Source organism: Echeneis naucrates, chromosome 17, assembly GCF_900963305.1.
Source record: "Echeneis naucrates chromosome 17, fEcheNa1.1, whole genome shotgun sequence".
In the NCBI taxonomy this organism is placed as follows: Eukaryota; Metazoa; Chordata; class Actinopteri; order Carangiformes; family Echeneidae; genus Echeneis; species Echeneis naucrates.
In genome coordinates this window covers 10,495,457-10,509,440 of record NC_042527.1, presented here as the reverse complement: position 1 = coordinate 10,509,440, position 13,984 = coordinate 10,495,457, and the positions used below count along the sequence as shown (strand labels likewise).

Sequence of the window (13,984 nt, the reverse complement as noted above, 5' to 3'; positions counted from 1 at the left end):
AACACAATTTGACTTCTGCTCATGTCCTCTGTCTCACCTCCTCCATTTCTTGTTTCTTGCTTTTCTCATGTACGAAGAACATCCAGTTCCTGCCAAAGCAGGAAGTGGTCATGATTCAGTGAGAACTGACCATTTTGTGTATTTCAGTGTGTCTATCTCATGCTGGCAAGTGCAATCCAGTCGTTCTGTAAGCAGGATAGCATATGTTTGCACTACACCTACCCTATATCCATCTGCTATGATGCGACGTTTAGGCACAGATGGGTGGACAAATTGTAGATGGAACTGGATCAGAGACAGTTTCCTTGTAAAGTATCAGACAAGCAGCTGGAAGGCTAGATGAATCAAAGTGTGTGTACATGTCTGCCACTGCCTGATGGAGAGTAGTGATGAGGTACTGGCATATTGCATGTAGTAGCCTTCCAGAGGAAGAGGAGGAAGCATGCAGCATTAATCACCTTCTTTATCCACCAGCTTGTCTCAGAGGCTGACTCACTCTTCATTAGATACTTCACTTGTTTCAGCTGCTCGCTAGTAGCGTGAATTCACACAGCACAGCTTTGGGCACTGTTGTGACTCTATGCCTTTATTATACTTGAATTACGGAAAGGTGAGACCTACACAAGGCAGCCATTGTTTTGTGATGTCCTAACTCCACCTGGGGCCTGTTTCAGAAACCAGGTTTAGTAAAAACTCTGTTGACCCTGTACTGAGGGAAACTCTTAAGTTTTCCTTTTCAAAGAGGGAGGTAAATTAAACTCTGAGTCAGTTACTATGGTAACTGACTTACAATAGTAGACCATCCATTAAAGTGCTCTTTTACCACAGACCAACTGTATGAGGGAATATTGGTCATCGGTCTCTTGCAGAGGCCTGTAGATACCCCATATTGATGTAGAATTATTTTTTACATCATATTCATAAAGATGTACAACTTTTTTTCCCTGACCGTGGCAGTGCCTTTAGTGAAGGAGCCTGCAGATGAAGAGGCCGTATTATTTCCAAATGACAGTTTTTCTCTACATTCTACTCAATATCTGCATCTCCACAACATTTTATGGAAAGGAATTGAAATAATAAAGTAAATTCTGTCAATAACATGGTGCTGCAGCCTCAGACAGGGATTAGTGATCTGACTTTCTTTGAGGATTTCCCAATCTGATTGGCTGCATCCACTGCACTGACATTCTCATCACTGCTCATTCACAAAATAAAGTAGATGATGCACTTTTGAAGTCTATCCACAGTATTCAGGCACATCGACTACTGTCTAAAATGAATAAAGACTACATTGCAGTTCCCCAAGTAACATTTCTCATTTTCTGCACAGCCAACATCAAATGTCATGCTGCACATGTTATTGCTAATGTAGAGGCAAAGCATCCTGGGTCTTTGCATGGTTCAGGGATATGTGGTGAGTCCTTGAGCAACAGACTATAACATGGTCATGGTCATGGTACAAGCTTTGTACAATGTAGGCCACTTGTTTCCCTCCTTTCAGAGACTTGTGTCAATACGGTATACATTTACCTTTATGTAAACTTAAACTTATTTATATAGCACTTTTCATACATATGAGGATGCAACCCAAAGTGCTTCACAGAATAAAACAACATATAAAACATACAACAATAACAAATGAAAGCCCATCCCTCCCACCCCTCACGTATAGACCCAACCCCCCCCCCCCCCCCCACCACACACACACACACACACACACACACACACACACACACACAGACAGTAAAGAGACTGGTGACATGGCATGGCACTGAGGAGCCAGGTGAGAAGAAGCCACCTATGGGTAGCCGTCCACACAGAGAGGCACCACAGAGACCCCCCAGATCAGGATAGACTCCACTACCACTGCAGAGCCCTCCCAGTCCCCCAGGTCTGAGGGATCTCCAGGATGACATTCCTGTGGGCAGACCAGACACAACTCCGTGGAGGGCCCCCATGAGGAGAAAAGTAAATAAATAAATACAAATAAAATTAAAATGGTTAAAGCACAAGAATAGTGAAATAACAGAAATAAGAGAGTAAAAGAAATCAGTTAAAAGCCAAATTAAAAAGGTGAGTCTTGAGCTTCCTTTTAAAAATAACAACAGTCTCTGGGGCCCTGAGGTTCTCTGTTTTAACTTGTGATATTGTTTTAAAGGGCCGGTGCCAGAGGACGTCAGGTCTGCGAGGGCTGATATGGTAAAGACAGGTCAGATAGATAAGATGGCCCTAGATCATAAAAACATTTAAAAACTAATAAGAGAACCTTAAAATCCATCCTGAAGTGGACGGGGAGCCAATGCAGTGATCTTAAAACTGGTGTAATGTGCTCCTGCCCTCCGCGCCTCGTCAGCATGCGTGCGGCTGAGTTTTGTAATATTTGTAGATTATTAATACTCTTTTTGGGCAGACCAGAGAATAGGGCATTACAATAATCTAATCTACAGGAGATAAAAGCATGCACCAGCACCTCCGTGCTAGCCTGAGAGAGAAACAGGCGAGCTCTGGCTATATTCTTAAGATGGTAAAAACCTATCTTTGTAATATTTTTTTATGTGTGGAACAAAAGAAAGCTCAGAGTCAAAAATAACACCCAGGTTCTTTACGTATTGTTGCCATGTCTCCTGATGATGTCACCCTAGGGAAGCATGTAAAGATTAAAAAGAATTGGACCTAAACTTGACCCTTGGGGTACCCCACACCTAATTTCATGTGTTCTGGAGTAACATGTATCCATACTTACAAAGAAACATTGATTTTTGAGATAAGAGTAAAACCAGTTAAAAACAGTACCAGAGAGGCCCATCAGGTTTCTCAGTCTATTCAATAAAATGTGGTGATTTACTGTGTCAAAAGTCTTAAATCCAGTAGTACTAAGACTGAGTTTTTGTGAGTCTGCATTACACCGGAAGTCATTTAAAATTGACCCCTAAAGCACTTTGTGATATGAAAAGCATTATATAAATTAATGTTACTTACCTACAGGAGAGTTTGATGGCCTTCTGCTGGATGTCAGAGGTCCCTTTTACAATTAGAGGAGATGCCCAACAAATAGAGTACCTCAATGAAGACTTCCACCCTGCAAATATCCAGAATGGCATAGCAATCAGAGACATATGCTAGAGATGCTTCACAGATTGAACAACCACCACCAATACCATAGCTGAACATATCACTGTGTTCATCTGTGGTTTCGAATTTCATGGACCTTCCTCCTGCAGTCCAGGCATTTATATTTCAGTATAGGCTACATGCCAAATAGCATATATTCCACACAAGGATGGAAGGAAATGTGAATGGGGAGATAACTATCAGTAACATGTAATACTAAGACACTACCTCTGTTGGCCTCTCTCGATCCCTCTCTGTGACAGTAAACAATGTGACGATATCATCCTTATCATTGTGTGAGGATTAGCATTATGTTTCAGGATACTCTAAACTACTTTTTGGCATGATGTCTAGAGTATTGAGTAACCCACTTACAGCTGCAAGGAGTTCTGTTGATACTCCACAAGGCAGATATTACCATCAAAATCTGTTGGAACAAATGAAAAACCATTGACAGCTAAATAAAATATACTTCAAAATGAATAAAAATATATAAATGGAAGTGCAAAGACCTTGGTCTATTATATCTTATGAAAGCACTTGTGTCTTGGGGGGTGATTGGCTCTGAGGAGGCTATCACACATAAGTCTTACCTGTCTGAGTTATGTAATGTCAATATGTCATTTCAAGATGCATCCAAATCCCAGGGGAATGCACCTAAATGGAAATGAGTTCAATATAGTTCCACTAGTTCTCACCTATAATATTTAAAGTGGGATTAAATACTAAATAAATAGACTACATGAAAGCACATTTTGTTGACTTCTCTCCTTTGCTGCTGCAGCCATGTTACTTTTACCATGTGTGTTCAAGCTCTGCATGATGGTTTCAGGAAAAGTCTATTGTTTTTCACATGTGGGTAAATCATTGTTTTGGTCCTCCATTAATGTTACCTTTTTATAGTTGTGTTGTACTTGCTGAACTCTTGAGTTCATTGAACTAACTCAAATCAGCTTTTCTGAAAGTATAAACTCTCAGCTCAGAGTAAATCAACTCAGAGTTCAGGATTAGATTCAGAGTTTGTTGAATCTCCTTTCTGAACTTGTGTATGTAGACATGCATTACGTTAAGCATGTGCTTTTTTTCAACAGCGGCACCATTTTAATATAGAGGCAGGCAGCAGGTTCAGACAGTTGAGTAGCTGGCACAGATGTCGTGGACATCTGTGGACACCCATCTGGGACAGATGGACTATCAATGAATGCCATTTCCTGACTTAGTTTTGTCACACTATTAATGAAGAGGCTGATGTTTATGGAGTTGATGGTTTTAGCACAAAATTGCCACAGTTAAATGTGGAAACTGGAAACTAACTGACCTCCTGTATCAAAGTTTGGTATTTGCCAAGAGCCCCCCGTGTCTTTATATGACCAGACAGCAATTTTATCATGCATGGGTGCAGGGCTTCCCATGCCTGAAAGGACAGTTTTAAGTTTGGATATGGATTAATGGCTCACCTTAATTTTATGTCTTGGCTTGGAACAAAGCGGGGATGAGGACTGGACTGCTGACTGAACGAACCTGTGTTTCTGGTGTTTTGACTTTTACTCTCTATTACAAATGGGTACCTTATGAAAAATGCCAACTTCAGTAAATTTCAATTATCCCTAAAACAAGTAAACGTAACATGAAAACTCTTTTCATTTGTCTAGTTCTTTTGTCCTTTGGTAGGTCTCTCCTGTGTAAGGAGGAGATGATTATTCTTGATACTGACAAGCATTAAACAATGTTGAGTGTTTTAGGGCCCCAGAGTCTTTCAGCTCCTGAGTCTGTTGCAGCACTCTCTTGTTGAGACCTGCCGCTCAGATCAGGCCATGACAAAATGACACTGCGGATCAATGTGCTTGGTCAGCCATAAAACTCTCACGCTGGGCTGGCTCTCATCTGTAAAACCTGATCCATTCTGCATAATCGCACCAAGGTCAGGCAACAGAGCCATTTACATACAGACGCAGGCACCTTGAACTGACAAACTCACCTGCCAACCAGGCAGAAAATGAGCCAGTCAAGTTGGAGCCTCTGTGTGTCCGTGTTTGTGCGTGCCTATTTAAAACACAGAATACCTGTGCTTTTTCGGCCATTTCATTTTGTCACAGACGTGGTCTTCGTAGGTGGCTAATTGAAAATGCCTATACTGCTGTTACTTTCGCTTCCCCCTCGACACAGCAATGTATGTGTGTGTGCGTGTGCCTCTGTGTATCTATTTATTTGTGTTTTTTCGTTCTTGTTCACAGCATGTGCCAGACTATCCATCCACACACACTGGGACAGAGATTTTTCCAAGTTTTGGCCTCATTTTAATCTTACTTCACATTCAGATTTAGAGGGAATGGCTGATTAAACCTACCCTGCACCTATTTCCACAGCAACTTGTGCTAGTTGTCATGGACTCTCCGAGGCGTCTTTGTCTTTGTCTTTATCTCTGTGACTTTGCCTAATATATTCTTTTATATTCATCTGTGTTTTCTTGCTGCGGTAGTCTGCACTGAATCGTCACTGCACGTAGTTAGAAAACGGTGTTTTCTCTCAAGCTGGCGTATTATAACTTCACATAGCATGTCAGTTGTTGAGCGAAACAAAATAGCCTTTTTTTTTCCTAACTTCATCTGTAACTCCCCTGCGGGTGCTTCTCTGTGCCGTTACGTGTGTGTGCACATAGTCATAGTGCACGGGAGGGGGGGGATAATCCCAGATTAAAGGGAGCAGAGAAAGGATTCCTGTGAATGTGACTACACATACACACATTCACACACTCACTTTTCTTGCTGAATCATGACCTTCCTCTGTGCGGCTACACCACTGACTGACGGACAGATTAAAACACTGCCAGTTAAAGAGAACAAACAGTACAGGAGGAGCACACAGGAACGGCCACATGCTTTCTTCCTCGAACATGCTCATGGAAAAATAAATATTAGTGACTACAGGTTGCTATAATGAATATCAAGGGGGGGTGACAGGGGAAAGCCACGGTTATTAACACAAACGTGCAAGGGAACAACCCTCGACAAGCTTCTCCAGTTCAGAGTAACTGAAGAAGGCTGTATGAACAAACAAAGGCTATGAGAATGGATTTTTCCACCACAGTGAAAATAATACCAAACTGGTTATTTCAACAAATGGAGGAAATGGTTTTAGGTTTGCTCTTGTGGTATAATACTGGTTTGCTCAAATGATACAAGCCCCCCATAGTGTTTGAGTTGTCATTCAGATGCAATAGACAGCGATGTATGTGGTGTGATGACAGAAGAGGGGATTTTCCCCGTGACGGGTGTGGAACAGTGGAAAGTGTTACGTACCAGTGATTCTTTGCAGATTTAATGTCAGCATTACCGTAGAAGCAGGAAAGCCTAAATAGAGGAGGATATTGATTGGAGATGTTTCAAGACTTGACCTTCACCAAAACACCAAATCTTTTTAGAAAAATGTCGTTCAACCCCCTAGTAGAGTTAGTTAAAATTTCATGTATTTTCCTTGTGTGTTTGTGACTGGGGATGTCATGATACAATGATGGGTGTACTTTGATATGCTGTGGGTGTTGACAGATCTAATGAGAGATTGTTGTTGGCACAGATTTGGACACAATAGCTGTGCTGTACAGTCAGTTGTGAGGACATCTGCTTGCTTCATTATTTATTGTTTCAAGGGAGGATCACTTGATGATTTTTTTGCCGCTGCAAGTGAAACAGGTCACAACATCATCCGTTACAAGGACTTGATCTGCAGTGACACACCTGACTCCTACTGTGTATGTGTGTGTCTGTAGCTGAGGACAGGTCAAATTGCATTATTCAGGCTCTTTACCACAGGCTCTTTTGGACTCTGTCTCCCTCACTCCTACTCTCACTCACCCCTGTTGCTCCCAGCTCGCCCACTTTGTCTGACAGCTGCCCACCCTACATGTTAGCACTCTATCCATCGCTCTTGATCTCCAGACTGCTCATAGACACCATGGCACAGTTTTTTTTTTTTTTTGGCCATTGTTTGGCCCCCACAAAGGACAGAGGAGACTTGTTTGACATGTAGACTCTCGTGCTGCAGTTTCTACAATAGAGTGGGATTTTTTTTTTCTTTTTACGCCATACTGCGGCGAAGTGTAAGGCTCTTAGGTTTCAAGAACTTTTATGTACAACAAATGCTTGTGGTATTATGTGATATCTGGCAGCAGAGGTAACCAAGCATAAATAGTAATATGAAGATGATAGTGGGTGGCTTTCAATAACTTTGTTCTCACTGGGGGAAAAAAAAGAGAGAAAAGATGGCTTCCTCTTCTCACTGCCGTTCACTAAGCCCCCATTCTTGGTGCCTGTTGGTGTTTTGGATCTGAGAGAAGCTTTAGGCTGCATGCCACCAGAGAGAGGCAGATTCATACAATGGAGTCCTTCCAAAAGTCCTCCATCAAACACACACACACACACACACACACACTTCATCAAACAGTCACACTGTCATGAGCACACGCTTAATTATTCAGTCGCTAATTATCTCGTATGCCCAGTTATGCAACCGAGGTTGCTTTTGTGAGTGGAGAGAAGAAGAGAGACTTCTGAGGAGAACTTGCCGGAAAAGCCGATCTCTTTGAGAGAATTTCATCTGGCTTTGCTGCTGATGCAACTTCTGGGGAACATCTGAAACTGCTAGAAAATAAAACTGTAGCTATATGCATTGAAGGTGCAGAGAGGGTGTGATTTTGTCTATTTAATTATCCCTTTGTCCTCGTAAATGCCTGCCATTTTGTCATGTGCTAAATGTATAAATGCACAATGTGGTATAAAGAGATTTAGAAGAAGAGAATGCATGAGCAGATGTCTTGTGAGAGATGCTCAGCTCCATGGAGGACGGGGCTGGTAGTTCACTGAGTTCTTCCGCCTTCCCTACTCTACTCTGATTATTTCTCCTCTCCACTTTTCACCCTCATCCCCACCTTTCTCTTATCTTGAGTAGTTTTCTCAGAAACAGATTGTTCATTTGCCCCTTTTTATTACTGTCTGTGGTCCCCCTCTCTCCTCCAGTGTTTTAATCTTCTTCTGTTCTCCTCTCCTCTTCCTCTCCCCCTTCCTTCCTCAATCGTCTGTCATCTGTCTCACTGTGAGGCCACGATTTCTCAATCGACTAAAAATTAAGAGTATCCATAAAGTGATTGGCATGCATACAACAAACAATCCCACCCTCTTATCAACTTTACTTACATCTCTTCATCACTACTAGACTAGAAAAAGGGTTGAAACATCACATATGCTGTCAAAGATTTATACAGTTTTCCTCCTCTTCCCAAATTTCCAACCCAGCTGAAGAGAACACAAAGGTCAAACAAAATTAGATGCCACAATTGTGTCTTAAATAACACAAAGTGTGACACTGTCTACTTTCATCTTTGTCCTGGTATGCCCACATATGCATGATCACACATGCAGGCTTATACTGATCTGTCACAAGGATTCAATGTCAGAGTTCATCACACATTGTGAGTCAACGAATAAATACAAATATATGCAAATATAACACCACTAATCATAATAATGACAACAAAAACAATCATAGTAAAATTCATCTCCTTGACCATTTTTAAGTCAGTTATCATTCTGTTGTCTGATTTCTGTTTTTGCAGGAAACAAACCACATTTCATCAGTACGGTGCACTACGCATACAACTGTGTGTGTGTACTTTAAGAATCACAAGCAAACTGCGCACTTTTCAGTTGCTGACATTTACAGTAGATGCAGCTGAACTTTGTGAAGTGTCACCGTGGCATCAGTTTACCTCGGGCCACCCTGGAGCCTGAGGTGTGCGTGGGTGGTGGGGTTTAGTGCTGTTGCTCAAGCGCATGTGGACATTTCCTTTCATCAAGCACTGGCTCCACTCTTCCAACCTTAATGTGTCTAAACCAATCTGGGATGTGAATGAATACCTTGCATGCCTCTGACATCATGGAGTTTCCAGTGCTGTGCATGGCTCACCTCAGGGATAGCAGCTTTGATATTTTATACAGTTGGCTAACTTGCAGGGGTTCCCCACCCACCACCCCTTCTGACCATAGATGGTCTCCAGACACGCACTGTTTTTGTGGAGGGAGGTCATCTGATAGCTTAAAGGTCAAATCTCAGAAGGTCCATGTTGAGTATAGGTTGGGAGTTTCTTTAAATTAAAACAAATCCTAGCCAGCATTTTCACGGCAACATTTTGTAATCATTTAAGAATAGTTTGGGGGTTCCTTTTAATCAGTGCACACTTGATGGTGAATTTTTAACTATAAAAAAACATGTTATACATGTTATACACATATACAGGCTTTGTCTGGTTTGTCATGCAAGCTGATACCATTGTTGGTCAGAGCATCTCTGAATTTGCAGGAAAAAACTGCCTCCATGTTTGGACAACATTCCTCTCCGACCCAGCGTCTGTTCTGCTTCTTCTCCAAGTTTAAAAAGACTTGTTTGAGCAGAATTTCCCATCTAAATAGACACAGAGGCAAAAATGAATAACAAACAGTTTACAAATGTCACAACAAGATGACTGATGTTTACCAACGTTTGTTTTTGCAGATTTAAGACAAGGAGTCAAATTTTCCATCACACACTTGCTTTTACTGCCACAGCTTCCAGAACAAGATGATATGACCCCTCTCACTTTAGTCTGCCCCTCTGGATAATCCAGTTAGGATGTGCTCTCTGTTTATAAAGAGGCTTTAGCTATCTTCCTTCCAGCTGGAGGAAAAAACAGTGCTGGTCAGGGCCTAGGACCATGAATAAACCCTTGTCACATAAACACACAAGAGTGCAGACACTCTGGGTTCTACTCACACACAAACAGACTGATATATCTGTACACCCTGTTATGCTTCCCCTTTGTGTGTGTGTGTGTGTGTGTGTGTGTGTGTGTGTGTGTGTGTGTGTGTGTGTGTGTGTGTGTGTGTGTGTTCGTGTTCGTGTTCGTGTTCATGTTCATGTATAAAGGTCAGAGGTTGTGGAGGGCACCAGCTGATGTCACACACCCAAAATGAGAGGAGTGCCCTTGGTGACAGCCCGGCAACTATAACTGTCGTGACAACCCCTAGGAATGAGCCATCATGTGACACTCTTTCCTCAGAGTCCAGTGCATGGAAAAAGAAAACACACACTCACCCACATAGCTGTGTCAGCGGGGAGAACCCTTTGGAAACAATGTGTGGAGTGCTTGGGGGATCTGGGGAGGGGCAGTGGAGGGGCACTTTAACCCACTCTGCAGAACACCAAATGTGGGCATATAAGAACGCCCTGGACACTCACTCCGACCTTAAATTGCTCCGAATGAGGACAGTGGTTGCAAATTGTATTTATTTATTTTAAATGTTTCTGACCTATTTTTTGGGTGGAAGGAATTTTCCTGTAACTCATATCTTGTTTGTCAGGTTGCCTTTCCTCCATGTTTTCCAAAGCTGTTGCTTGCTTTTGGCACATGCAGAGTAAGATTAAAGTAATCTAAAATAACCTGTTGAGGCTGTGTAATTTAACTCCGAAACATTCTCTCATATTCCAGCCATCCATTAAAAAAGTGTTCAACTATCTGAGAGTGACAAGAAGGACGGACATATTTCCACTCTTGTTTTAAAGCCAGCGTCACAGGGGAAGCCTCCAGGAGACAGCACCAAAACACACGCACTCACAAAAGCACACTGGTTATCTTCCTGTGCCATGTTTTAATGTATCTGTTGCTGCTTTTGTTTTCCTCTCTTTATCACTATATTTCTGGTTGAATCAGTTTTCATATCTGTTGCCTCACTTGATTCTACAAGTCAAAATTTCTACAGCAACACACACTCATCTAAATAGGTTACAAATGTGTTGTGGAGTGTGTGAGGCTGCTAATTGAATCAGTCTCTCTCTCCCTGTCCCCCCCCCCCACACACACACACACACACATATATATATACAGCTTTCAAAGGCTTGTAATTACTAGAAGCAGTAAAGCGATAACAAGCACCAGCCACACGTTTGCAGCAGAGGTGTCAATGCCAGTGTGCTTTCGGAAGTCACAACCCCACTTGTCTCACACACACACACACACACACACACACACACACACACACACACACACTCTCTACCCCTTTACTCATAAACACAGATATGTTTATATATGCACATGGACACATACAATCACAAGTACATGATCATTTCGTAGGATAACACACAAGAATCTTCACTGAAACAAATAAGTGCATGAAGTAAGTTTGCATGCCTCCCTCCCAGGCTTCCTCCCACACCTATCCCTACCTCTTCTCTTTTGCCTGTCCTCTCCACCCACTCCTCCTCCTCCTCCATCTACACGATCTATGAGTCATCTGATCCAAAAGGTGAGATGCTGCGTTCAGTAGATTATTTTCATCTTGTCTTGCTACTTGAGAGGTTATCTTCACTTTTAGTCTAACCCTTTAGTCTTCTTTTAATTTCTCTCTCTCATTGCTTTTATCTGTCACCTAGAGACGAGCTACAAGTTGAAACTTTGCTGCTGGTATGATAGGCCAACCACAACTCAATGTACTTTTCTGTGAGGCCCATATGTTCCTCTGGAGTGGGAGGTTTCTAACTCTGCCTTCTGTTTCTGACTGAATACCACATTATTAAAATAAACAGTTTATGTGTGTGCATGTCTTAGTCTTGTCATTGACAGGAAATAGTCCCAAATGTAGCAGTCGTTGCTGTCATGATCTCACCATTGTTTACTTATTCTGGAAAACATATTGCTGATTTGAGTCCTCAGAGACATATTGGATTCAGTTCCCACTCCAACCACCCACTCCATTCTTCCCCATTTCCTCACTTCCTTCTTTCTTCTGTGCTTTCCTCTCCCAATATGCCTCAGACTCACTTTCCTTCTTTCTTCCTTCAGGTTGTGGGAATAGCAGCATGAGCGGTGACATGTACAGTGCCGGCTACTGCTCCATCGCCAACATAGATTACTCTTCAGTGTGCATCAGTACAATGACCGCCAGATACAGCAACTGCCCTGGGATGACCTGGCATCAGATGGATGTGCGCCAGCTCTGCTTCCCCAGTATGTGCTTTGATGTTATCCTCGAGAAGGCCACACTAGACGCCATAATGGTGGATGAGAAGTCACCTTGGGAGGTGTCCCCTCAGACTGCCTGTTTCATTCACCAAGCACTCACAGAGGTATTGTGTATACACACCTGGGTTGAAGTTTAAAAGAATTAAAACATGACTAATACAGAATAATGCGTGCAAAGTTAGAAATATGCATGTATTATACAATAATTATATGCGATTATGGTGAGATTACCTGGTTCCATGATTGGAATTGTGTTGAGGTTCATGTAAAGTTGCTCACTTGATTTGCTACCCCAGTAAATGGTTTCCTAATGAATTTATGGTCTATGTAAATGATACTGTATTTTTTTCAAATGATGGTCCCATTTATTTAGAGAAATGGTTAAGCAGGTTAGGCATTAAGCATGGGTCCTTCTGCTTTCAAAAAACCAAGATGGTGACAACCAAATTACAAACACGAGGATTCGACATGCCAGCTCACAATCCAGTGGGGGATGTCATAGTGGGTTCATGTAATTGAAGTCAAAATTTTAATTCATATGCATATTTGATTGTGAAGCACTTGTGTAAACCACAAGAGTCTTTACACACCTGTGAAGATTTCAGTACTCTGTTCCAATAGGCGTTTCTCTGTAAAAGACTTTATGACAGTGAAGTCGATAATAGCTCCACTTTACAATTCCACTTCATCTCTGCTGCCCAGCAGTTGACTTGCATGACGTTGAGTACCCTTCAAATGCCGACTGCAGCTCTAACCACCACTGTGTCAGTGTGACAATGATGATGTTTTGGCCATTAGCCACGCTTGACCTTGACACACGAAGACAAGAGAACACGACTATCAACAAATATAAGTGACTCCCGAGCTCTGATGGGGGAAGAATTACTCATGATGCGCTCACTGCCATTTGACACACAGAAAGGTGTACAGCATTTTAACACACTTTGTCTCCACATACCATTATGTGTTTGTGGTGCCCGCAACCAGAGTGTCCTTTCCTGTTTGCTATTTGGTACCTGTAAGGTTGAAAATAATATGAACAGTCAGTTTTTTTGGGAACATCCCTGTTGATGAAACGCGTAGACATTCACACAGTTTTGAAGTTTTGTGCATTGTTAGTGGCAGTCTGTGCTAGATTAGTTTGAACTTGTTTTTTGAAAAAGTGTCTGTGCAGTCACTGGGGTAAAATAGACAGACCCTAAAGGATTCACACGATCCATTGCATCCATTCAGTGATTCCCTTAGAGAGGATGATACCTAAATATGTTACTCAACCAAGGTACATCAAGGATCTTGATCACCCCCAAACCAGCTCAGGTTTTAATGCTACAAATGCACAAATTAAGGTCATATACTCTGCTGTATATGAGCCATTCTTACAATAGACCCACGCATGCATATACACAAAAGTGGACCGTGTCCTGGGTGTTTTCCCTCTAACAGAAGGAGGTATTAAAGAAGGATTAGTGCGTACGTTTGGGGACAGATGGGAGGATTTGTATTCCCCTTCAAAAGAACTGAAGCTAACTCATGAAGCAGCTCCGTTTGAAAGCCATCGCAGCAAAAGTCGAGTTCCTTCTCATTCAGCATCACGTGCTTCCCTTCACACCATCTTTCCTTCTCACGTCTGCCTCTCACTCCGTTTTCAGTCATTTCCACTTGTGTTTCTCTCACCTGCTCAGTGATCTGTTTTATGTGGAGATGTTAATGTGCAATTGTGTTCACATTGTCTTTTCTTAAGCAGTGTAAGTGCATCTTCGTGCATCTACGTGCAGTTACCATTGTCCGTTTATGTCTGTAATCAGCAAGAAGTCGATAGTCCTCTGT

At 42.1% G+C, this 13,984-nt stretch overlaps 1 protein-coding gene across 3 annotated transcripts in view; it reads left to right on the top strand.

The window, feature by feature from the left end:
* Nucleotides 1-13,984, top strand: part of ece2a (endothelin converting enzyme 2a) — a 75,789-nt gene that overhangs the window by 21,095 nt on the left and 40,710 nt on the right. For all 3 annotated transcript variants that reach the window (XM_029524935.1, XM_029524933.1, XM_029524934.1), the window contains exon 3: nucleotides 11,978-12,261. In XM_029524935.1, coding sequence (XP_029380795.1) covers nucleotides 11,978-12,261 — 284 coding nt within the window. The remainder of the gene's footprint in view (nucleotides 1-11,977; nucleotides 12,262-13,984) is intronic.